Source organism: Heloderma suspectum, chromosome 1 (genome assembly GCF_057233095.1).
Source record: "Heloderma suspectum isolate Gila_16-S chromosome 1, 16-S_ref, whole genome shotgun sequence".
Lineage (NCBI taxonomy): Eukaryota > Metazoa > Chordata > Lepidosauria > Squamata > Helodermatidae > Heloderma > Heloderma suspectum.
This window is the reverse complement of record NC_139458.1, coordinates 93270797-93297299: the sequence shown is the minus strand read 5'-3', so window position 1 is coordinate 93297299 and position 26503 is coordinate 93270797. Positions and strand designations below refer to the sequence as shown.

The 26503-nt window shown below is 42.2% G+C and overlaps 1 protein-coding gene across 13 annotated transcripts in view; it reads left to right on the top strand.

Annotated features, from left to right (window-relative positions):
• LDLRAD3 (low density lipoprotein receptor class A domain containing 3) overlaps nucleotides 1-26503 on the top strand; it is a 357700-nt gene that overhangs the window by 113551 nt on the left and 217646 nt on the right. For 12 of the 13 annotated variants that reach the window (XR_014790386.1, XR_014790392.1, XR_014790391.1 and 9 more), the window contains 2 exons: nucleotides 4628-4753; nucleotides 16238-16372. Coding sequence is in view for 5 of the 13 variants with exons in the window: in XM_084851203.1 (XP_084707329.1) it covers nucleotides 4628-4753; nucleotides 16238-16372 (261 nt within the window). In the remaining 8 variants the exon portion in view is untranslated. The remainder of the gene's footprint in view (nucleotides 1-4627; nucleotides 4754-16237; nucleotides 16373-26503) is intronic. The other variant, XM_084851213.1, reaches the window with a different exon arrangement.

Genomic DNA, 26503 nt, shown 5'->3' with positions numbered 1-26503 from the left:
TGCAGAACTCTTGCACTGCATTTTGTCTGCAAGTTTTGAGTAATTTGGTGTATAATTGCTGGCAGGTAATCTCAAGCAGAAGTCCAAATTTTCATCTGTGAGATTGGAATGATACTTTTTCAAATAGGATTTGAAATCTCTCAAGATTTCCTTTTTTGTTAGTGCTGCAGTGAAACAACAGATCATATGCTTTGATTGCACCAGTGTAGGGAAAAATAATCCCAAACATCCTGAAAGTATAACTTTTGTTTCTTTAATCTTGAAAATGCACTCATCCTGTTTTTGGTTAAAAATAGCAAAGAAATTCTTGCTTGTTAAGAGTTCTGCCCACTTTGGATCCTTGGCTGCATATAGAGCTAAAATAAGAATTTTACATGTGAGATTCTTGCAGCCTATCATATGCATGTTTGCTGCAGGTATGCTCAAAACAGAATTACTCTTACTAATTACTCAAAAACTCACAGGAAGTTCTCTTCCACTGCCCTGCACATTACTTCCTTGCTCGTCTTCCCTTTCTGAGTCTACGGCCACCCTACTTGTGAGTCACGCTGTTCAGTACTTTTACTTCTGAGATCTCACTCGTCTTCACATATCTTCAAGTGAAGTTGTGCTCAGAACTCTTCCCCCCTCCAAACACACTGAATTTTCAAATGAAAAATGCTCTTATATGAGAGTAAGCCCTGTTGATCACAGTGGGACTTAACTTCTGATTAAAATGCATAGATTTCTCTCTTCTTACTCTTCGTTTTCAAATGAAAAACACACATTTCAGTGAGGCACCTTGTTGTTGTTGTTGTTCAGTCGTTCAGTTGTGTCCAACTCTTCGTGACCCCATGGACCATAGCACACCAGGCTTTCCTGTCCTGCGCTCTCTCCTGGAGTGTGCTCAAGTCCATATTCATTGCATCGGTGATGCTATCTAGCCATCTCATCCTCTGCCGTCCCCTTCTCCTTTTGCCTTCAATCTTTCCCAGCATCAGGGTCCTTTCCAGTGACTTTTCTCTTCGCATTAGGTGGCCAAAATATTTGAACTTCAGCTTCAGTATCTGTCCTTCCAATGAGCACTCAGGGTTGATTTCCTTTAGGATGGACTGATTTGACCTCCTTGCAGTCCAGGGGACTCGTAAGAGTCTTCTCCAGCACCACAGTTCGAAAGCATCGATTTTTCGGTGCTCAGTCTTCCTTATAGTCCAGCTCTCACAGCCATACGTCGCTACTGGGAAAACCATAGCTTTGATTATTCGAACCTTTGTCAGCAAGGTGATGTCTCTGCTTCTTACTATGCTGTCTAGGTTTGCCATAGCTTTCCTCCCAAGGAGCAAGTGTCTTTTAATTTCATGGCTACAGTCACCGTCTGCGGTGACCTTGGAGCCCAAGAAAATAAAATCTGTCACTGCTTCCATTTCTTCCCCTTCTATATGCCAGGAAGTGATGGGGCCAGATGCCATGATCTTAGTTTTTTTAATGTTGAGTTTCAAACCAGCTTTTGCACTCTCCACTTCCACCCTCAACAAGAGGCTCTTGAGATCCTCTTTGCTTTCTGCCATTAGGGTGGTATCGTCTGCATATCTGTGGTTGTTGATAATCCTCCCGACACTCTTAATTCCGACCTGTGATTCATCCAACCTGGCGTTTCTCATGATGTACTCTGTATATAAATTAAATAAGCAGGGTGACAATATACAGCCTTGTCGTTCTCCTTTCCCAATTTTGAACCAATCAGTTGTTCCATGTCCAGTTCTTACTGTTGCTTCTTGACCCTCGTGCAGGTTTCTCAGGAGACAGGTAAGGTGGTCTGGTACTCCCATCTCTTTCAGAATTTGCCACAGTTGGTTGTGATCCACACAATCAAAGGCTTTAGTGTAGTCAATGAAGCAGAAATAGACGTTTTTCTGGAATTCTCTTGCTTTCTCCATGATCCAGCAAATGTTGGCGATTTGATCTCTAGTTCCTCTGCCTCTTCGAAACCCAGCTTGTACTTCCAGTAGTTCTCGGTTCACATACTGCTGAAGCCTAGCTTGTAGGATTTTGAGCATCACCTTGCTGGCATGTGAAATAAGCTCAATTGTACGTTAGTTTGAACAATCTTTGGCATTTCCCTCCTTTGGAACTGGAATGTAAACTGACCTTTTCCAGTCTTGTGGCCACTGTTGAGTGTTCCAAATTTGTTGGCATATTGAGTGCAGCAAGACTGTCATCTCCGCTAGCTTTGTTGTTAGTAATCCTTCCTAAGGCCCACTTGACTTCACTCTCGAGGATGTCCGGCTCAAGTTCAGTGACCGCACTATCATGGCTATCAGCGACATTAGGATCTTTCCTGTATAGTTCTTCTGTGTATTCTTTCCACCTCTTCTTAATCTCATCTGCTTCTGTTAGGTCCCTGCCTTCTTTGTCCTTTATCATGCCCGTCTTTGCACAAAACGTTCCCTTGAGATCTCCAATTTTCTTGAAGAGATCTCTAGTCTTTCCCATTCTATTGTTTTCCTCAATTTCTTTGCAGTGTTCATTTAAGAAGGCCTTCTTGTCTCTCCTTGCTATTCTCTGGAAATCTGCATTCAGTTGCGTATATCTTCCCCTTTCTCCCTTGCTTTTCGCTTCCCTTCTTTCCTCATCTACTTGTAAAGCCTCATCAGACAGCCACTTGGCTTTCTTGCATTTCTTTTTCTTTGGGATGCTGCCTCCTGAACAATTTTACAGACTTCCGTCCATAGTTCCTCAGGCACTCTGTCTATCAGGTCTAATCCCTTAAATCTATTCCTCACCTCCCCTGTATATTCATAAGGGATATGATTTAGGTCATACCTGAATGCTTTAGTGGTTTTCCCTACGTTCTTCAATTTAAGCCAAAATTTGCAATAAGAAGCTCATAATCTGAGCCACAGTCAGCTCCAGGTCTTGTTTTTACTGACTGTATAGAGCTTCTCCATCTTTGGCTGCAAAGTACATAATCAATCTGGTTTCGATATTGACCATCTGGTGATGTCCATGTGTAGAGTCGCCTCTTGTGCTGTTGGAAAAGAGTGTTTGCTATGATCAGTGTGTTCTCTTGGCAAAACACTATTAGCCTTTGTCCTGCTTCATTTTGTACACCAAGGCCATGCTTGCCTGTTATCCCAGTTATGTCTTGACTTCCTACTTTAGCATTCCAATCCCCTATGATGAAGAGGACATTTTTTTTTGGTGTTAGTTCTAGAAGGTGTTGTAGGTCTTCATAGAACCGATCAACCTCAGCTTCTTCGGCCTCAGTGGTTGGGGCATAGACTTGAATTACTGTGATGTTGAATGGTTTGCTTTGGATTCGTACTGAGATCATTCTATCGTTTTTGAGATTGTACCCTAGTCCTGCTTTTCCCACCCTTTTGTTGACGATGAGTGCTACTCCATTTCTTCTAAGGGATTCTTGCCCACAGTAGTAGATATGATGGTCACCTGGATTTTCTTTTCACCACTAGACACATCCACAGCTGAGTGTCCTTTCGGCTTTGGCCCAGCCACTTCACTCTTTCTGGCGCTACTTGAAAATTCCCTCTGCTCTTCCCCAGTAGTATATTGGACACCTTCCGACCTGAGGGGCTCATCTTCCGGCGTCATCTCTTTTAGCCTTGTGATACGTTCCATGGGGTTTTCTTGGCAAGAATCCTGGAGTGGGTTGCCATTTCCTTCTCCAGTGGACCACATTTTGTCAGAACTCTCTGCCATGACCTGTCCGTCTTGGGTGGCCCTGCACAGCATAGCTTATGGCTTCACTGAGTTACGCAAGCCCCTTCGCCACAACAAGGCAGTGATCCATGAAGGGGTGAGGCACCTTGCCTCTCCCATATTAATATTGTATTGTATTGAGGTAGAATTGTACAAAGAGTTTCACACACACAGATCAAACACCTTCCTCCTCCACCATCACCCCTTTTCATCACCAAGGGAAAGGTGAGCATGAAGAGTGTCCAGGTGGATCAGCATCATGACGGTGCCCTGAGCACTTTCAGGCAGCAGTGCCCAGTGCCCACCTGCCTGCCTTTCCTACTCTACAGCAGGAAGACAGCAGGTGGGTGGGTCGGTGGGTCAGTGGGAGGAAAGACTACAGGTTTGAGCCTGAGTGGTGAGGCTTTCCAGACACCTTGGCTATGCAGTTGCCAAACAGCCCCCAGCTTCCCTTCCTAGTGTCATGAGCTGGAGAGATGCCGGGGATCCCCTCACAACTGCCATGAGGAGCTCTGTTCACCTCTGCAGCCTCACAGCTGGGAGGAAGGCTCGCTGCTCATCACACTTGCCAGAGGACAGTGTCACACTCGCCATGGCCAGTGTGGTGATCAGAATGGTTAAGAACCAATTCATACACTAGAGCTTGGGAATCCCATGGGTTAAAACTGGTTTGGAAATGTTGTGAAGCTTGAAATGACCACCGTACCAACATTCTATTGTCCTAACCTTGTTGTGTAATGTTAGTTATTTTTAGAAGGGTATGTCAATAGCCAAGCAAGTGGAAGTAGGTGCTATTCCTTAGCTTTGGGATATTTTACTAAGCCTTAAGAAGCATCCTAGTGTAGAAAAGTCAGAGCTTTGTGACTATGACTACTTCTGATATAGAGCTCTTTCTTGATCCATGCTCTTTCATTTCCTCCTCCTGCAGCAAAGGCCAAATCTAAATGTGGCTCTACCTTCTTTCCCTGTGCAAGTGGAATTCACTGTATCATCGGTCGCTTCCGATGCAATGGTTTCGAGGACTGTCCTGATGGCAGCGATGAAGAAAATTGCAGTAAGTATTTGTCTACTTGCATATAGAGGAACATTGACCTTTATTCTGTAAAGAAATTAAGATGAAGGCCCAGATTTCCCAAGCCCATATTCAGAACCACCATTCCTGTTGCTTATTACTTACAAGCATCAGCATTTGTCTTTGTTAGTAGCTGAACTACTCAGAAACAAGCTGACATTTTAAAATCTGAAATCTTCCTCTGTAGAGTATAAGTTCTAGCACTTCTGTGGAATTTTGAAGGTTATGTAGACCAAGCAGCTAATCTCTCATGCAACTCTGCTTTAAACTACCCTGTTGTGTTTCAAGTTTACAACACTCTTTGCTTTCCTGCTTAAAGTGGGAAAAAGTACAGGCTAGCTTCAGATTGGGCTCAGTTTAGGCCTTAAAGAGCAGTTCACCAAATAAAGCAAGTTTTAAGGGTTCAGCCTATCGTTTAAGTTTTAAAAACACAGAGAGAAAGTATCCAGATCTTGCAAGTCACAGCCTTCCCAAATGACCTACTCTTTGTCTGCTGTCCCCTCCAACGACCCATTGAATAAAGGATCTCCCCTCATTAGGTCTTTCATTCACTATTGTTAATAGTCCTCTTTCATAAATAGGAACCACCATTCCCTGGGGGGCCAACTGACCTACATTCCCAGCCACTGAAAGCCAGTGCTGATCAGGAGTGTTCACACAGCCTCCCTTGCTTTTCAAATGAGGCCCTCCAATCAGATTAACTGCAGCAGCAGTTGGGCCTATCCATATAAGGAGGCACACTTGCAAGGGAGCCAGCTCTCCAAGCATGAGGAGCCCCAGTGACGAAGCATTTCAGCCCCAGTGACAAAGCGTCAGCAAACAAGTGAATTAAGCAACCGGGTGCTAGCAACAGGATGAGGAAGCTAGGGCAGTCGACTCTTTCCTCCCTATCCCGTACTCACAGTAAGTAACTGTAAATAAATAACTATAAATAATTTCCCCACCTTCTTGAAGTAAGCAACTAAGTTTTCCAGGGAAAACACACCCAAATAAAAAACCAGTTATGAAGGTAGAAAGCCAGCAGGGGAGTGGGGGCTATCCAGTGTATTGCACTGAGTGCCACATGTACAACTATCTACCTGCTGGACAGAAGTCATGGGTGTGCGCTCGATGTAATGAGCTCCTGGCTGTCAGGGAACAAGTGCATTCACTTGAGGCCAAGATTGCTGATCTGGAGAAGCTAAGAGAATCAGAGAAGTTGGTGGGTGAGACCTTCAGGAACCTATTAGTTGTGTCCCGCTCCCAGGGTGACAGCTCCTCTGCTGTCATGGAGAATGCAGGTCTCAGGGAAGAAAGGAAGAGAAAAATGATCTCTTAGAAGGGACCCGTTCCCCAGAAGATGAACAAATATCCTCTCACACCGAGAATGTGCCTCCGGGGGGAGGGGGGCTTGTGGTAGTGGAAGATTCAATCATTAGACACATAGACAGCTGGGTTTGTGATGGGCGTGTAGACCGCATGGTGAATTGCCTGCCTGGTGAAAAGGTTGCGGATATCACGTGCCATCTAGATAGCCTAGTAGATAGTGTTGGGGTGGAGTCAGTGGTCGTGGTCCTTGTTGGTACCAGTGATGTGGGGAAATGTAGTTGTGAGTTCCTGGAAGCCAAATTTAGGTCACTAGGTAGGAGGTTGAAATCCAGGACCACCAAGGAGGCTTTCTTTGAAATGCTACCTGTTCCATGCGCAAGGCCAGCTAGACAGGTGAAGCTGAGGCATCTCAATGCATGGATGAGATGGTGGTGCAGGGAGGAGGGGTTCAGATTTGTTAGGTGCTGGGGAACGTTTTGGGACAAGCCGGGCCTGTACAAGAGGGACAGGCTCCACTTGAACCAAAATAGAACTAGACCGCTGGCACTAAACATAAAAAGGGTGGCAGAGCAGCTTTTAAACTAAACCCTGGGGGAAAGCTGACGGCTGGGAAGCATCTGGTTTGGTTTAAATCATCCCAAAGGGATGAAGATGAAAATGTTTTTGATTACCCAAATGTAGAAGGGGGGGAAATAGGTGAGGAGTACAGGGTAGAACATAATAGCAAGTCAAAGGGGCCAATGCCCCATAGCAAAAGATGCACACGGCAGAGACATCTGGGGAAGGATACTGCGTATAGGTGTTTTTATACAAATGCTAGAAGCCTCCACGCCAAAATGGGAGAGTTGGAGTGCTTGATTTTAAAGGAAACCCTGGATATAGTGGGCATTATAGAAACCTGGTGGAGCGGAGAGAACCAGTGGGATACAGTCATGTCTGGATATAAACTCTATAAGAAGGACAGGGAAGGGTGTACTGGGGGAGGTGTTGCCCTGTATGTCAAAGAGGGCAGTGTCGAGCAAATTAGACCACACAAAAGGGGTAGACTCTTCCACAGAAGCGCTGTGGGTGACAATACCAGGCTCCAAAACTAATTTAGTGCTAGGAACATTCCCCAGACCAGAATGCTCAGAGTGACCTTGAGATGGAAAACAAAATCAGGGAGGCCTCCAAACAAGGAAGTGTTGTAATAATGGGCGACTTCAATTACCCCCACATTGATTGGATAAATGCATATTCCAGCTGCAACAAAGAGGTTAAATTTCTCGATGCTTTAAATGATTGTGCCCTAGAACGGTCATGGAACCAACCAGAGGGGTGGTGACCTTCAATTTAATCCTAAATGGAATCCTAATCCTAAATCACCCACGACCTAGTACGAGATGTAAATGTTGTTGAACCGATTGGAAACTCTGATCACAGTGCTATCAGATTTAATATATATTTAAATGGAAAATTGCCCAGGAAGTCCAACACAGTCACATTTGACTCCAAAAGAGGAAACTTCTCTAAAATGAGGGAACTGGTGAAAAGGAAGCTAAAAGGGGGAACCAAGAGGATTAAAGCCCTTCAGAATGCTTGGAGATTACTCAAAACCACAATAATAGAAAGGTTAAGAAAGGTAGCACCAAGTCCAAGAGGTCACTGGCATGGTTAAATGAGCAGTGTTAAGGGAGCTATTAGAGAAAAGAGAGCTTCCTTCAGAAAATGGAAGTCTTGCCCAAGTGAAGAAAACAAAAAGTAGCACAAGCTTGGACAAAGGTGATGCAAGCAGACAAGAGATGCAAAAAAGCATTTTGAAGAGCATATCGCTAACAACATCAAGCCAACAGTAAAGAATTCTTTAAATATATCAAAAGCAGAAAACCAACTAGGGAGGCAGTTGGACCACTGGATAACAATGGAGTTAAAGGAGTACAGAAGGAGGACAAGGAGATTGCAGAGAAGCTGAATGAATTCTTCTCATCTGTCTTCACTGCAGAAGATACAGGACAGATACCTGTGCCTGAACTGATGTTTTCAGGAAGGGAGTCTGAGGAAGTGATAGAGGTGACAAAAGATGAAGTTCTCAACCTTATTGATAAATTGAAAGCAAACAAATCACCAGGCCCAGATGGTATCCATTCTAGAGTTCTCAAAGAGTTCAAATTTAAAATTGCTGATTTTCTACCCCAAATATGCAACATGTGCCTACGATCATCCTCCATATCAGAGGACTGGAAGATGGTTAATGTTACACTAATTTTCAAAAAGGGATACAGGGAGATCTAGGAATTACAGGCCAGTTAGCTTAATGTCTGTTCCAGGTAAATTGGTTGAAGGCATTATTAAAGGTAACATTAGTAAGCATATAGAAGGACAAGCCCGGCTGAAAAAGAATCAACACAGCTTCTGCAAAGGTCCTGTCTCACTAACCTTTACAGTTCTTTGAGAGTATCAATCAACATGTAGACAGGGGTGATCCGGTAGACATGGTTTACTTGGATTTCCAAAAGGCTTTTGACAAAGACCCTCAAGAAAGACTCCTGAGCAAACTTAGCAGTCATGGAATAAGAGGACAGGTCCTCTTATGGATCAGTAACTTGCTAAACAATAGAAAGCAGACAGTAGGAATAAATGGTGAATTCTCCGAATGGAGGGAGGTAAAGAGTGGGGTCCCACACGGACCTGTACTAGGACCAATGCTTTTCAACCTGTTCATAAATGATCTGGAATTAGGAGTGAGCAGTGAAATGGCCAAGTTTGCGGATGACACCAAATTATTTAGGGTGGTTAAAACAATAAGGGATTGTGAGGAGCCCCAAAAGGATCTTTCCAAACTGGGAGAATGGGCATCTAAATGGCATATGTGGTTCAATGTAAGCAAGTTTGAAGTGATGCACGTTGCGGCAAAAAAGTCCATCTTCAGGTATCGCCTGATGGGATCTGAGCTAGTGGTGACTGACCAGGAAAGAGATCTTGGGGTTGTGGTGGACAGCTCAATGAAGATATCAGCCTAGTGTGTGGCTGCTGTAAAAAAGACAAACTCCATGTTAGGCATAATTAGAAAAGGAATTGAGAATAAAACTACCAGTATCATACTGCCCCTGTACAAATCTATGGTGCAGCCACACTTGGAATACTGTGTACAGGTCTGGTCACCACACCTAAAAAATGCTGGTCTGATCCAGCATGGCTCTTTTTATGTTCTTATGTTCTTTGTTAACTGGTCTGTTTTAAATGTTGAGGTCGGAATAGGGCAGCTGGCAACAGGTGGAGTTCAGAAGGAGAATTCCTGGACCTTTAACATATTGTATAAGAGAAATTTTATAAAACATGAGAAGTGCGTACTGTTCGTAGTGGAGATTTAAAAAAAACACCCTCCATTTATATTTTGTCACAAATTGGCGTCATTAAGGATTGTTGTTGTTGTTCAGTCGTGTCCGACTCTTTGTGACCCCATGGACCATAGCACGCCAGGCCTTCCTGTCCTGCGCTCTCTCCCGGAGCGTGCTCAAGTCCATATTCATTGCATCAGTGATGCTATCTAGCCATCTCATCCTCTGCCGTCTCCTTCTCCTTTTGTCTTCCATTAAGGATTGTATTGCTGTGTAATTCCATGTTGCTGTGTTTTTCCCCCTACCAACTACTCTTTTGTTTTTAGTATGTCATACCCTCATGCCTTTAAGATGCCTGTTGTGTTGTATTGTGTTGTGTTCCTTGACCTTGTCAATTATTTCACACACACATACAATAAAGGTGGAAAAGTTCCAGCTTGATGTTCAGATGCCTGAATGTATTTGTACAAAATAGTACAAAGGATGCTATTTACCCCATGAAGTGGAGCAGCACTAGACTGTAGCATCTCAGTTCTAATAAAACAAAACCACTGAAATCCCTTTTGGGCTTTGTAGAAACTGCTTTTACCACAATTGGTAAAAGTGACTGGATGTGGCACGCTTATATGTGTATCACTACTCGGGGTGGGAGATGGGTATAGGGAACAAGACCCCCAGCTGCTTGAAATGCTATCCCAGTAAGGAAAAACATTTTTAGTCCTTAAGTCGAAGTTACCATTGTATCACCTGGATTTTTTCAGCTGCTTCTTTCTTCTTCCTCCTCTGTGGTAGAGAAAAGGGTCACAATAATAGTAGTTTCAAGTGTAAGGGTCACAATAATAGTAGTTTCAAGTGTAAGGGTCACAGTAATAGTAGTTTCAAGTGTAAGGGTCACAATAATAGTAGTTTCAAGTGTAAGGGTCACAATAATAGTAGTTTCAAGTGTACGGAAAAAGTTATGTTTGATAATTATAAGCAAGGTAGGTAGATATTTCAGTATGTTTTGGGTGTACACACCTTTGCCAGAGGAAGCTGGAATGTGGTTTTCTGATAAGGAGAGATTTGATAAGGAGAGAACAGCACAGCCATTTTGTAAGCTAACAAAAGGGGCAAGATTTACAGTAAGACTTTTTTTATACATTTGCCTTCTTTCTTGTTGACATCTCCCTGGAAGCCCGCAAATCTTTGATCTTTGTATTTATTCACATATATCATCCCTCAGTAGCGTTTATGTTTGTTTTTCTCTTGGGCCTCCTGAAATTTGGGGAACAGATCCCCATCAGAGAGAATGCGGTTGGAAGAAGAAGATTTAAGGACAGTGAAATTTACTTTAGGCTATACTTGAACAAACAGGGCTAGAAAGGATTTTGCACAAATGCACCCTAAATCGTAATTCTTAGGTTTGGCAGAGAGAGAGAGAGAGAGCGCATAGATCTATTTTGAACAAACTTCCAAATCCCAGATTAGACAAGATCAAAGATCAAATAATTTCCTGTATCAGATAATTTCCTGTATATTTTCACCTGCTTCATAATGTTGGTAATAGTTTTGATCCATTAGTATACTTGGGCCTTTTGCTTGCAAAGAGCAGATCAGGCGGTAAATCTCAGTTCAGCCTAGAATTGTCCTTAACATAAGAGTTTTCTTGTACAAGTATGTGCAAGAAAAAGAATTGCACGGAGGAAAATTCAATTATATAGCCCCCTCTTGCAATCTAAGATGATATTGCACAGATTCACCACCACATAAGAAGTATGAAAACTGGGATGGGAGGGTTTTCATACTTCTTATGAAAGAAGTATGAAACTGGAAGAAAAACATCTTTTCCTCTGTCTCCTGTCCGTCCATCTGTCCCACACACACACACATTTTTCCACTGAAAGAACAGGACATTTTATTTTTAAAAGTCTTATTTTAGCATTTTAGCTTTCTAGACTTTTAGCTTTGCTGTTTTAAATCTGTATTTTAAATCCCTGCACTGCTGCTAGGTTTTATTCTGGTTGTATTGTTATACTGTGGTTTTAATGTTCTATATGTTTTATATTGTTTTATTGTGTGCTGTTTGGTTTTAATTTTTGTGAACCGTCCAGAGACCTTCAGCTATTGGGCAGGATAGAAATGACATAAATAAATACATAAATATTTTATTCTTTCAGAATGACAAATAAGATATTTTTAAAATGAGTGTTTTAGAGTAAAATTGTTATATCCAATTTTCTGCAAATTTAGTTTTAGCAAAACTCCTAAATCCAAGAAGAAAAGGGAAATGTTAGTGATGATCGCATTGCTTCTGCCTTTTGTATGGATGACTGAACAAGCAACATTCTTTGGATTTAATGTTAGAACCGAACTTTCAGTTGTTGAAAAACATGGAACATCTTCATGTAATTTTGTTTTAACTGGAAGTCTGCAAAGCACAGTGTTCTGGCAGTGTGGTGCTTCTTGCTTCCCATTTGCCTCCATCTTCCTTATCAAGGGAAATACACTGGAAAGTGTTTGCAATTACACACATACACTGAAATACACTGAAACGTGTTTGCAAATACACACAAACTAAATGTGTGAATGGGTCGAGAAGTTGCTTTTGAGTTCATGCGATCCTTTTGTCTTCCGAAATCCATGAAGCTCGAAGTGAAAGTTCAGAATTAGAAGCTGTTGAAAATTCAAAATCTGATTAAAGAAATAAACTTTAGTATGTGAAGAAGTATATTATTGACTGTTTGGAGCAGAATATAAATAAATAACACTTATCTATAATTTCTACATAAGTATTGGTTCAGGATATCTATTTTTCAGTAGAGCTCCAATGACAGTTACAGTCTGCTTCTCTGTATGTTTTCTCAGAAGCAAGAACCACTAAGTTCAGAGCGTGTGAGCCAGAGGATCCCAGCCTGTGTACAAAGTATTCTGTGTATAGTGCACATATACTATTGAAAAGTTTAATGCTATTATAAAGTTTAACTCAATATCTTTACTTCTACTCCTTAATAGGATGTTTATTTTCTTAGTTTTTCCTCTAAAGATGTTAATGTTTCTGCATGATAATGCTGAAGTCTTCATACTCTTTCTAAGCTCAGATAATCATGTTGATGGCTTCCCGCCCCCCACACCCCATTTTTACGCTTTTTTCCCCAACTGCCAAAATATATCTTGGTACCACAGAGTTCATCAGCTGGCAACTCCATCTGTTACATTTGAGTAGATCTGTAATGATTGCTTGATTAAAATTATGCTTATAGTTGATCACAAGGTGGATATGAGCCAGCAGTGGAATGTGACTACAAAAAAGCAAATGTAATTTTAGGCTGCATCAATAGAAATACAGTTTCAAAATCATGGGAAGTAATTCTGTACTGGTCAGAATTCACCTTGGTTACTGTGTCCAGTTCTGGAGACTACACTTCAAGAAGGATTCAGATAAACTGGAACAGGTTCAAAGAAGAGCAACAAAAATAATCAGGAGACTAGAAACGAAGTCCCACAAGGAAAGGTTGAAGGAACTTTGTCTGTTTAGCCTCGAAAAGAGAAGACCAAGGGGGGATATGATAGCACAGTATTTAAAAAGTTGTCACACAGAAGAGGGCTGCAACCTGTTCTCTTTCATCCAGGATTGTAGGATACGAAATAAAGGGCTTAAGTTACAGGAAGACATATTTCAGTGGAATATCAGGAACAACTTCCTAACAGTCAGAGCAGTCAGACAATGGAACCGACTGCCTAGGGAGGAGGTAGATTCCTGCACTTAGCAGGGGGTTGGACCGAAAGCCCAAATAGCCTCTTCCAACTCCATGATTCTAATAAGGACGTTTATACTTCTTAATTAAATAAATATCCCAAATAGTACAGCTTTAGGTGCTAACAGAGCAATCCTATGTTTGGAGGAGGCGAAGTAGCAGACAATTTGCCAGTTCCAACATCCTTCCAGGTTGCTTTGGCTAAGGCAGGAGGTGGGGAGCTTTTTAAAAAAATTATTTCTTTGGCAGTTTTTTAAAAGTATATCTCCCCATCCCCCCTAACACACATACCATTGGTTTTAATAGGAGTGAAATTAACTACATCAGCTCCCAGCAGGCATTGTTAATGGGCTGATCCTGGGTCATCTCAGGGCATCTTTAGATCCAGCAGATCCTGCCCTAACATGCTCTGAAATGATCCATTTTAGGACCTACTGCTGGTGAAAACACTACCAGCAATACTCCTACTGTGGAGTTTTCCATGGGCATACCATGTTCCAGCTTGCCAGCAGAGTTCCTCCATGCTGGTGATAGAGCACTTTTGGGCCACCGTAATCCCTCTCAGACAGCCATCCAAGGGGGTTAGGATTGCTCTGCCCATTATACATGATACATTTTAACCTAGATCACACATAACACTAAGCCATGGTCTATTTAGCTTTTGTAAATGGCTCAGAGAGCTTTGGCTATGAGTCAGTATAGAAATGTAATAAATAACTAAATAAAAATAAATGTAATCCATGGCTTGTTGCCCTATACAGGGTTTGTCTGGCAAACAGTTGAACAAACCATGGTTTGTTTTCTCAATCCCTGGGTTGTTTGTTTCCCTTGTCTTTAGCCCACTCCCTTCCTGTATTCCAAATGCCTTTGTGCCACTGTAGTACTGGCATACATAGTAATGTATGGCTGTGAGAGCTGGACTATAAGGAAGGCTGAGCACCGAAGAATTGATGCTTTCGAACTATGGTGCTGGAGAAGACTCTTACCAGTCCCCTGGACTGCAAGGAGGTCAAATCATTCAGTCCTAAAGGAAATCAACCCTGACTGCTCATTGGAAGGACAGATACTGAAGCTGAAGCTCAACTATTTTGGCCACCTAATGCGAAGAGAAAACTCCCTGGAAAAGACCCTGATGCTGGGAAAGATTGAAGGAAAAAGGAAAAGGGGATGGCAGAGGATGAGATGGCTAGATAGCATCACCAGTGCAATGAATATGGACTTGAGCACACTCCGGGAGAGAGCGGAGGACAGGAAGGTCTGGCGTGCTATGGTCCATGGGGTCACGAAGAATCGGACACGACTTAACTACTGAACAACAACAACAAGGTTGACCTTGTAATTTGGTCCATGGGGTCACGAAGAGTCGGACACGACTGAACAACAACAACAACAAGTACTGGCATGCAGAGAGTCTATTTTTTTTAAACCACTCCTTCCCACTCTCCCTGTAGCCTGGTGAAACAACCCATGAATAACCCATGGTTCTGGGTTCACACATATTAAGCCATGGTTTAAACAACCCAGAGTTCGCAACACAACAAACCATGGGCTCTCTTTCCAGTTGTTTGTGGTTAACGAACCATGGTTTGTTAGTGCAGCTGAGTTCTCACATCATGACAACCCAGAATTCAAAAACCCATACCATGGGTTAGTGTTATGTGCAAAGGTAAAGCAGGTTTAGGTTTGGTAAGAAAGTAAGTGCAATATAATTTCTTTGCTTTTCTGTTGGGAAAAAATGTCTCTTTTACTTTTGTTGGTGATAACTAGGCCTCAGACTCTATCCTGTTTTCCATTTTGTTGAGCAATGGATTTCTAGTTTTTGCTGTGGACTGTTATTGCCATGCATCACTAAAGTGCAGATTTAGCACTATTATAAGAGGATTGTGAGAACAGTAAATTCCAGTTTCTACACTGTGGATTATATGCATCCAGTCTTTAGCATTTTGTTTCCTTATGGAGAATCTATACTTGTGTTCTTTGAAGGGTCTTTCTGTTTGGTAAACATCTTAAAAATAGTGGAAAGCCACAGAGTCTGAGAACTGTAATCCCTATTGTAATTGAAACCAAGATTTTTTTTTTGAAGCAGATCATGAAGCTAAAAGACATTGTCATCCCACTTTCTGAAGGCTGTTTAGATTTACGGTTTGAATATATAATATTCATTTCATATTCTTTGTTAAGGAAAGCTAATGGAAGTTCAGAGAAAAGTGGCACAGGATAAAGATTCTGCAGGAGATAAATAAGCAGCAAAAGTACATGTGGTTAGCAGTGACCTGCCCTAGATTATTTCACACAAGCATGCAAGGATGTGGTGTCCTTTTGAACTGCTGCTGCATGCTCCAAGATATTCCCATGCAGTGGCTTGTCATGTGGATCCAGGGCAGATTAAAAAAAGAAAGCTATAGGGAACCAGCTTATTTGCACAAGCATTGTCTCAATGACAAGGACTTTAGAATGGCTTGGAAGGTTGTACATGGGCTTATTGGATTGGATCCAGAGTTGTGCTAGCAGAAGAAATTCTGGCAGTGATACTGTTCCATGGACTGTTGTGCCAGAGCTAGCAGAAGGCAGCATCTGACATTGTGCAAGAGATTGTGCAATGCCTTGGGCGAATACATTTTAGCTCTCTCTTCTGTCACAAGAAATAGACATTCCACTCACGTAAGGACACCTCTGGTTTCAAGCCAGCACCATCAGTGTGCATGGCACTTTACATAGTGTGAAAGGGCAAGGTCCCTGCTCCGAGGAGCTTACCATCTAGAACGTGACACCGGAGAGACATGGGAAGTAGAGGGAAGTGGAGGCAGAGGTAAAGAAGGCGAGAACATGTGATTGTTTGTACACATACTTCAGCTTGGATGCATGCTTAGTTGCAGTTCTTGTATAGTTTTCTGTAGAGCATTGCCTGTCTTGAAAGGGACCTCTCCCTAAGCAGCTGTACTAACTCTACTAAAGTACAGTGGAGATAGAAGACTGCCTGACTGAAACTTGAATCGCGAACTATGCGAGACTAACTCTGGGGGTCGTTCCTATCTGGGGGAAGCCTTAAGTTTGAACAAAAGGTCATGCTTTTGTTTTCACAAAATGCCATGCTTTTGTTTTCACAGCAGCAAATCCCTTGCTATGCTCTACTGACCGATTTCACTGTCGGAACGGCCTGTGCATTGATAAAAGCTTTATGTGTGACAATCAGAATAACTGCCAGGACAACAGTGATGAAGAAAGCTGTGGAAATTCTCAAGGTAGGTACAAAGTAAAAAACATGATTTTCACAGCTAGATACTGAATACTGTCTAATCCTCGTTCTTCCCCCCACCCCCAGGTTGAAACACTGTAGCTTTCTCTTCTCCTTGTTATACAAATAATATTTAAGTTTGCTTCATTTTCAGAGCAATCCTCGCTTGGTAGGTTTCTTTTTTATTGAAATAATGCAAGGCACTGCCCCGTAGCACTTTTCTGTGAATGTCACAAAGTCGTGTAAGTATTACATGGAGCGCAGTGGACACATTGCCAAACTGAACCTGTGATCATAATGAGCTTCTGGAACTCCTTTATGAGGCTTGCTAAACATTATCTACATTTTGTAGCTAGGTGAGTGACATGCAAATGTCAGGCTTGGGACTAAGGTGTGCGTTTTTTCAAAAGAGAGATTTTACACATTATTAATTTCCTTCAGAACAGTGGCTGCTTTGCTTGTTGCCATGGTGCTAGTCCCACCTCAGCGATACGAATGTGAACGCTGTAGCAATAGAATGGTGGAGCAAAAGCCTTGTAGCAGGCAAGAGGCCTATTCACTTATTTCTTAAAAAACAAAACAAAACTGGAGATGTGAACTTGTGCTGCATCGAAAGGTTTCCTGAAATGGTGGAGCATTGCTTTGAGGGAAGGAGGCACTATTTTCGAGTTGTTGTTGTTTTAGAGTGTGTTTAGTGCTCACCTTTTACCAAACTAAACAACATGCATAAAATATTTGGGCAAACAGTTTAAAAACTGCATATATATAAGGAATATTTTAAATCTCTGCATTGCTGCTAGGTTTTAATCTGGTTGTACTGCTATATTGTGGTTTTAAGCTTTCCTATTTTATATTGTTTAATGCTGTACATTGTGGTTTTAATTTTTGTGAACTGCCCAGAGAGCTTCGGCTATTGGGCGATAGAGAAGTGAAATAATACATATATGCATACATACATACATATATACATACGGGGATGAAGAACTACTATGAATGTACTTCTGGCTATGATAATGGCATCTGCTATGATAAAGAGTTAGTGTTTTGTGTTTCCACTGTAGACCTTTGCCAGCCTAATAGAATTGGTGGGAGAGACAGTGAAAATGGGCAGGGTAACATGTAGGGTTAGCACCGGAAGCTTAAATCGGCAGCATTATCTCAGAAGTTGGGATAACTTCCTTCATTACATATTAATTGTCTGGTTTTCCTATTATATTATATTATATTATATTATATATTTGTTGTTATGACAATGTGCCCTTTGAAACAATAGGCAAAGACTGAACCAAACCAAATCCCCACAGTAAAACTCCTGTTTCATAGGTATGTTAGTTTGCCCTTAACTTTTGTTTGCTTGTATTGGAGAGGGAAATTATGGAAACATTAATACAATCTTGTAATCAAGGGGTGTTGAACTTCAGGCCCACAGACCAAATCTGGCCTGCCTAGGGTCCCAGTCTGGCCTTCTGGGGTTCCCCAGATGGCCATGTTCCCTTTCCCCCAATTCCTGATAGTTTGGTGGTTTCCCAGCTTTTGTCCGTTTTTCCCCCATTTTGAAAGGTTGTAATTAGTGCTGTGCCAAAAATTTCTCCCACATTATTTTTGACCATTCTTATTCAATTTGATAGAAAAGAAAATGCTTCTGAAAAGAAATTAAAAAGGGAAGACATTTCGGAGAAATTCTCATGGGTAGGGTTCAGGGTTCTTGTGCTTTCCTTGCATAAGAGATGGCTAAGGAGTGTGCATGGGTATCCTGCCTTTCATTGTACAAGCATCTCTCTGCAACTTAGAGACAAGATGTATCTGGAATTCATATTCAGAAATTAAAAATTTGGAAGGTCCTGGGGAAGGCGCTGAACCCTAAACATGTCAACTAGAGCTCAGCCAAAATTTCTTAGAAGACATTTTTTCTCAGAAAAGTCCTGAGATTGTTCTTTTCTTACCCCTCTAGAAATAAAATGCTACTTTGCAAAATTTCCCCAAATTTCTTCCTCGTTTTGGGGTGAGTTTTTCCTTCCCTCCCCACCACAGTGCTCCAGAACGATGCTTGGTATAGGGTATTGTGGACAATGGAAAATAGGGGGCAGGCTGTCAATATAGTTGCTGCTGTTGCCACTTGCAATGGCAGTGCAAAAAAAGACCCTTAGGGGAAAAAAGAAGAAGAAGCTGTGCTACAACCCCGGCCAATGGTGAGCCCGGCCTCTGAGAAATTGTTAGGGAATTTTTTCTCGCACTGGAGACATTTGGTGAAATTATTTCCCCAGTTTCTCTGCCCACAAATAGGGTGGAGAATTTCAAGGGGTCATTTGTGCACAGCTCTAGTTGTAATGTTTCTCCCAAGTCTTAGTTACTAACAATAAGAGTTTTAAGCTAAAAAATGCTGATATGTCTGATATCTTGACCTCACCCCTTTCGCCTTCGGCCCCACACGCCGCTGGAATGTGGCCCACAAGAGCTTCTCTGAAATTGAACTCAGCCCTCAGTGTCACGTTACCAGAGTCTGTGCCCAGCAGTTACAGGTTCAATGGTCCAAGAGTACCAAGGTGATCAACGCAAACAGGGATCAGGCAAAAGGTGAGGTCTCGACAGTCCAGGTAACAGGCGACAAGGTCCCAAGGAGCAGGCAGAGCAAGAGTTAGAGTTCAGTCCAGAAGTATTTACACCAGGAATCAGTCAAGGCAAGGGAAGCTGGATTCAGGAAGGTCTGGTCAACAATGTTTTCAGCAAGTCTCTCAGCCTTACACTGCTGTATTTATGTAGAGGCTGTCAGAGCCACACCTCAGCCTCAGTTGTGGGCTGTTAGGGACTGATGTGAGAGTAGACCTTTTCACACAAGGAGGCCCCTGGCTCAGTCTAGCACTTCTTCGGAGAACCTGTCTTTTCAGGTGGCATCTCTCCTGAGGACTGGGGGTTCCTCTACCTCCACCTCTGAGGCAGAGTCCTTGTCCTCCACAAGTGATGCCCTCATGATAATCACCTCTGAGGGGCCAGGCTCCTCCTGGTTTACTGGCTGATCCTGGGCATTGCTGGTGGCAGGTGGTTCCTGGTCTTCCAGCTCTTCCTCCAAGGAGGGGTATTCCAGGGGGGCATGACACTCAGGCTGAAGGAGAATTGATAGCATTGATAAATTGTACATCATGATTTGCTATTTAAAAAAACTCACTTAAAAAAATTAGGACAGCACATGAATGGGCATATTGCTTTCCTGTCATTCTGGTTTTAAAGTCTTGAACAAAATGTGTGAATATTTTGCTTTTCTGCATAATGAGATTTAAAAGGACTTAAAACAACCTTGTACCATGAATAAAGTATACTGAGTTTGTAACATACAAATACCACCCCAACTGTGGGAGTGGTCAGAAATGAGTGGTTTTAGATTCAGTGGAGCCACCATGAGGGAATCAATTTCTGTCTCTGCTGTCTTTGACCCATTGCTACTCTTTCCACTGCAGAAATATATAAATGGCAGTTACTTGTATCAACACATGCCAGTGTCACTTTTCCAACCTACGAAGCTATAACTTTTGCCCTTTTCAAGCTGGTACTTGCATCATTAGTGAGAATGATCCAGTTCTCTCTTCCTTTGCTCACCCTGCCAAAAACATGCGCAAAGGGTGCAGATAAATGCTCTTTTCAATGTTTTGAGGGGGGGGGAAACATGTCTCAGCTCAGCATCTAAGCTTGATCCATGTTATTAGTGGGACATTCCCTCTCTTCTTCTGCACATTTAGACATATACTGAGAATATGTTCCTTTAAAAAAACTTTTGCAAAAAAGCTGTTTAGTTCTAGGCAATGAATCTTTAGACAGAGTCCTTAAAGTTTATAACATTATTTTTGGCAAACATTAACTATTGTGTATTTCTGCTTTCCTTCCTTTTTCACTTCCTCTTAAAATTGTTTGGAATCCTACCTGTTTGTTTGGAGTTTTCTTTACCTTCTTTAGATTGTGTATTCAAATTATCAGAGTATATCCTTGATCTTATCTGTGATTTTATAGCCACATCCTTTCTTTCTCAGAAATGTTTGGCATAGAATATATATATATATATATATATATATATATTCATTCATTCTAAAATTTCAAATAAAGGCCACCACAAATTCTTACTGCAATTGCATCAGTCTTATCTTTTCTTGCCAGACCTCTGTGCCCTCACATATCCTTGTTAAAAAGCTCTTCGTCCCTTTAACCCCTTTGACTACTGTGAACTCATTTTCCTTTTTACTGCCGCACTTATCTGTTCCTTAACTGACTCTGAATGATGCTTGCAAAATGCCGGAGCATGGTAATACCCCCACAGTACTGTTATTAGTTTAATGATAGCATTGTTGCCCAATTACTGGCTGGGTGGTCTGCAAGCCTCATTAATTGTTAGTTTGTGAATTCTTTTACCATGTATTGAAGACATTCTCCTCCTGATTAGCTTTTTGTCTCCACTAAAACATTTTCCAGGATGTTGGGGACTGGGGTGGGGGTGTGGCGGAGGCTATTAACCCCACTACATTCTGCTGAGATTGCAGTCTGGCTTTCAGCATCAACCTTCTGTTTTTAGCCAGTTTCCAGTTGCTTAAGGTGGAATGGAGAAGTGAACCATTAAAAGATGCAAGTTCATATTTATGCTTGCATTCGAGTCAGCTATTCTCTAGGCTCACGCTAACAGAAAGATGCAGAATTCGATAATGGTTATTGCAGAGTCCTCAACCAATGTGCATGTTATCCAGTAAGGCAAGTCTTTCAGCATCTGGTTTCCAACTCAATTTCACGGGTGTGTTGAAAGTGCCATATCTCTGGTAATTCCACAGTGTGTGGCACTTGTTGAAATATTCTTGACCTCTATCATTACCAGTGCCAAAAACAGGTGCCAAAATATTCTGCTTTTTCCTGAACGTACTCTGTCCTTAATGCTTGAGGGTAATGATAAGAGAGATAAAGTAAGATATTAAATTTTAAAATTCACTTGGATAAATCCCCTAATACTTTAGCCCCTGGCCATCAAATCCCTACACAAACAAACAATGTCTTGCCCTTTCTCCAGTCTCTCCTGAGAAAGGCTCCTGAGAAAACTTAGCAGCCATAGAATAAGAAGACAGTAACAGGTAAAGAACAGGAATCAGAGAGTAGAAATAAATGGGCAGTTCTTACAATCAACGGATGGAAAATTGGGGTTACCAAGGATATTTATTGGTACTGTGCTTTTTAATTTTTTCATAAATAATCTAGAGTTAAAGGTGAGCAGTGAGATGGCCAAGTTTGCAGGTAATGCCAAGTTATTCAGGGTGGTAAAAAAAAAAAAAAGGATTGTGAAGACCTCCACAATGATGAATGGGCATTAAAATGGGGAATATGGCATGATGTAAGTAAATGTAAAGTGATGCATTTTGGGGCAAAAGTCCTAACTTCACATATATACCAATGGATTCTGAGCTGGCAGTGACTGACTTGGAAAGCAATTTTTGGGTGTGGTACATAGCTCAATGAAAATGTTGACCCATTGTGTGGTAGTTTGAAATGGCTGAATCGCACATTAGGGATCATTTGGAAAGTTATCAAAAATAAAACGGACAATATCATAATGCGTTTATGCATATCTATGGTGCGACCACACTTGCGGAGTTCTGTGCACAGTTCTGGTGCCTGCAACTTAAGAAGGATCCTGTAGATCTGGAAAAGGTGCAGAAAAAAGCAATCAAACTGATCAGGGGGCTAGAACAACTCTCCCATGAGGACAGGTTACAGTGTTTGGGGCTATCTAATGTAGAAAAAAAGACAAGTAAGTGGGGGGGGGCATGATTTGGGTGGTGTGAAGAAAGTAGATAGAAATATGTTTTTCTTCTTTCCTAATACTAGAACAGGATCATCCAATGAACCTGAATGATGGGAGATTCAGGAAGGACCAAAGGAAGGACTTCTTCACAGAACACATAATTAAACTGTGTGTGTAATTTGCTTTCCTAAGATATGGTGTGAAAGCCCGGAAAAAAATCTGGAAAAATTTGAGGGGGAAACGGGGGTTTTCCAATCCCCCAACCCAAGAACTGTTTTTGTTTTTGAAAAATTGAACAGCTTTAGAATATGATTTTTTTTCTTTTAGAATTTAAGCGAAGTATTTATATATTGTTACCCAGCCTTTGTTGTTGTTGTTTATTCGGTCAGTCGCTTCCGACTCTTCATGACTTCATGGACCAGCCCACGCCAGAGCTTCCTGTCGGCCATCGCCACCCCCAGCTCCCCCAAGGTCGAGTCCGTCACCTCCAGAATATCCATCCATCTTGCCCTTGGTCGGCCCCTCTTTCTTTTGCCTTCCACTTTCCCTAGCATCAGCATCTTCTCCAGGGTATCCTGTCTTCTCATGATGTGGCCAAAGTACTTCAGTTCTGCCTTTAATATCATTCCCTCGAGTGAGCAGTCTGGCTTTATTTCCTGGAGGATGGACTGGTTTGATCTTCTTGCAGTCCAAGGCACTCTCAGAATTTTCCTCCAGCACCACAGTTCAAAAGCATCGATCTTCCTTCACTTAGCCTTCCTTATGGTCCAGCTGTCGCAGCCATAGGTTACTACGGGGAATACCATTGCTTGAACTATGCGGACCTTTGTTGTCAGTGTGATGTCTCTGCTCTTCTCTATTTCATCAAGATTTGTCATTGCTCTCCTCCCAAGAAGTAAATGTCTTCTGATTTCCTGGCTGCAGTCAGCGTCTGCAGTAACCTTTGCACCTAGAAAGACAAAGTCTGTCATGGCCTCCATGTTTTCTCCCTCTATTTGCCAGTTCTCAATCCAGCTGGTTGCCATAATCTTGGTTTTTTTTAGGTTGAACTGCAACCCAGCTTTTGCACTTTCTTCTTTCACCTTCACCATGAGGTTCCTCAGCTCCTCCTCGCTTTCAGCCATCAAAGTGGTATCATCTGCATATCTGAGATTGTTAATGTTTCTTCCAGCGATTTTAACTCCAGCCTTGGCTTCATCAAGCCCAGCATGTTGCGTGATGTGTTCTGCATACAGGTTGAATAGGTAGGGTGAGAGTATACAACCTTGCCGTACTCCTTTCCCAATCTTAAACCAGTCCGTTGTTCCATGGTCTGTTCTTACCATTGCAACTTGGTTGTTACACAGATTCCTCAGCAGGCAGACAAGATGACTTGGTATCCCCATCCCACCAAGAACTTGCCACAATTTGTGATGATCCACACAGTCAAAGGCTTTAGAATAGTCAATCAAACAGAAATAGATGTTTTTCTGAAACTCCCTGGCTTTCTCCATTATCCAGCGGATATTGGCAATTTGGTCTCTAGTTCCTCTGCCTTTTCGAAACACAGCTTGTACATCTCAGAAGACTGAGGGGAGTTATGATAGCACTCTTCAAGTACTTGAAAGGTTGTCACAGAAAAGAAGGCCAGGATCTCTTCTTGATCATCCCAGAGTGCAGGATACGGAATAATGGGCTCAAGTTACAGGAAGCCAGATTCCGGCTGAACATCAGGAAAAACTTCCTGACTGTAAGAGCAATAAGACAATGGAACCAATTACCTGGGGAGAGCTCTCCCACACTGGAGGCCTTCAAGACGAGGCTGGGGAGCCATTTGTCAGGGATGCTCTGACTTGGATTCCTGCATTGAGCAGGGGGTTGGACTTGATGGCCTTGTAGGCCCCTTCCAACCCTACTATTCTATGATTCTATCTGGCAATTCTCGTTCCATGAATTGCTGCAGTCTACCTTGCAAGATCTTGAGCATTACCTTACTGGCATGTGAAATGAGTGCCACTGTTCGATAGTTAGAACATTCTTTGGTGCTTCCCTTTTTTGGTATGGGGATATAAGTTGATCTTTTCCAATCTGTTGGCCATTCTTGTGTTTTCCAAATTTGCTGGCATATGGCATGCATCACCTTGACAGCATCATCTTGCAAGATTTTAAACAGTTCACCTGGGATACTGTCATCTCCTGCTGCCTTGTTATTAGCAATAAGGCCCATTCAACCTCACTCTTCAGGATGTCTGGCTCTAGCTCACTGACCACACCGTCAAATCTATCCCCGATATTATTATCCTTCCTATACAGATCTTCCGTATATTCTTGCCACCTTTTCTTGATCTCTTCTGCTTCTGTTAGGTCCTTGCCATCTTTGTTTTTGATCATACCCATTTTTGCCTGGAATTTACCTCCGATGTTTCTAATTTTCTGGAAGAGGTCTCTTGTCCTTCCTATTCTATTATCTTCTTCCGCTTCCGCGCATTGCTTGTTTAAAAATAATTCCTTATCTCTTCTGGCTAACCTCTGGAATTTTACATTTAATTGGGCATATCTCCCCCTATCACTGTTGCCTTTTGCTTTCCTTCTTTCTTGGGCTGCTTCCAGTGTCTCAGCAGACAGCCATCTTGCCTTCTTGTTTTTCTTTGGGAAAGACATTTTACATCTCTAGTCTTTCTGTAAAAGTGTTCTTATTAAATAGTTTTTAGAAATCATTTTGGGGAGAGTACTTTCTTGGGCTCCAAGATCACCGCAGACGGTGACTGTAGCCATGAAATTAAGACGCTTGCTCCTGGGGAGGAAAGCTATGGCAAACCTAGACAGCATAGTAAGAAGCAGAGACATCACCTTGCCGACAAAGGTCCGTCTAATCAAAGCTATGGTTTTCCCAGTAGTAATGTATGGCTGTGAGAGCTGGACTATAAGGAAGGCTGAGCGCCGAAGAATTGATGCTTTCGAACTGTGGTGCTGGAGAAGACTCTTACGAGTCCCCTGGACTGCAAGGAGGTCAAATCAGTCCATCCTAAAGGAAATCAACCCTGAGTGCTCATTGGAAGGACAGATAATGAAGCTGAAGCTCCAATATTTTGGCCACCTAATGCGAAGAGAAAACTCCCTGGAAAAGACCCTGATGCTGGGAAAGACTGAAGGCAAAAGGAGAAGGGGACGGCAGAGGATGAGATGGCTAGATAGCATCACGGATGCAATGAATATGAACTTGAGCACGCTCCGGGAGAGAGCGCAGGACAGGAAGGCCTGGCGTGCTATGGTCCATGGGGTCACGAAGAGTCGGACACGACTGAACGACTGAACAACAACAACCTAGCCTTTACTCTCCCCAAAATGATTTCTAAAAACTATTTAATAAGAACACTTTTATAGAAAGACTAGAGATGTAAAATGTCTGCAGCCCTCCCGAACCTGGTAGCCTCCGGATGTTTTCAACTACAGTGCCCAGCATTTCTGACCATTGGCTGTGCTGCCTGAGGGTGATGGGAGATGAAGTCCAAAATATCTGGAGGGCACCAGGTTGGGGAAAGTGGTCTTAAAGCAACAAAGTGACTTTAGATATGTAAAGACGGCTAAAAAAAGTAAGTATTGCTTATTTTTCAATTTTTCCAAAATTTCAAATTTTTCCAGAACCCCCAAGATTTTTTTTCCCCATGGCCTCAAAATATCCAGAAATTTTACATCACTAGTGGTGATGGCCAACAACTTAGTCAGCTTTAAAGGGGGATTTAGATGAATTTATGTAGGATTTGGTTTACAATGACTACTAGTTATGGTGGCCTCCCAATTAGGAGGGGGAGCAGCATGCTAAGCCCCACACCCTGGAGGAATCCAAGGAGGCTCTGCAGACCAGATGGGGAATGTCTGTGGGCTGGATTAGGCCCACGGACCAAACATTTACAGTAGGGGACAAAAATCAGAAGAGTCAACACATGTCTAATTTGTACTGGTAGGAAGTTCCAGAGAGTGGGCACTATGATACAAAAAGCTCTATTCCAACCCATTAAACCATGTAAAGCTTCATCGTTCAAATCACTACCTTGGATTGTGCCTGAAGGCTATTAGAAACCCGAGACTTTTATGCTTCTTAAAGTTGCTATATTGTAAACTATTTTGGCTCTGGTCACCAGACAATCTTGAGGAGCAGGCACAGACAACAGTACACTGCAATATTATTTGAAGTTGTGGAAGATGCATAATAGTTGCTAGATTTGAATTCAAAATAAGACTCTGCAGCCTTCTCACCAGATCAAGATGGTGGAAAACATTTCTAGCAGACATTGCAAATTAATTTAAGAGGATTTAGCAAGCGAAGCAGGAACTCAGCTACAATTTTTGAGAACCTATTCATATTATGTTTCATTCACACGAGCAGCACAA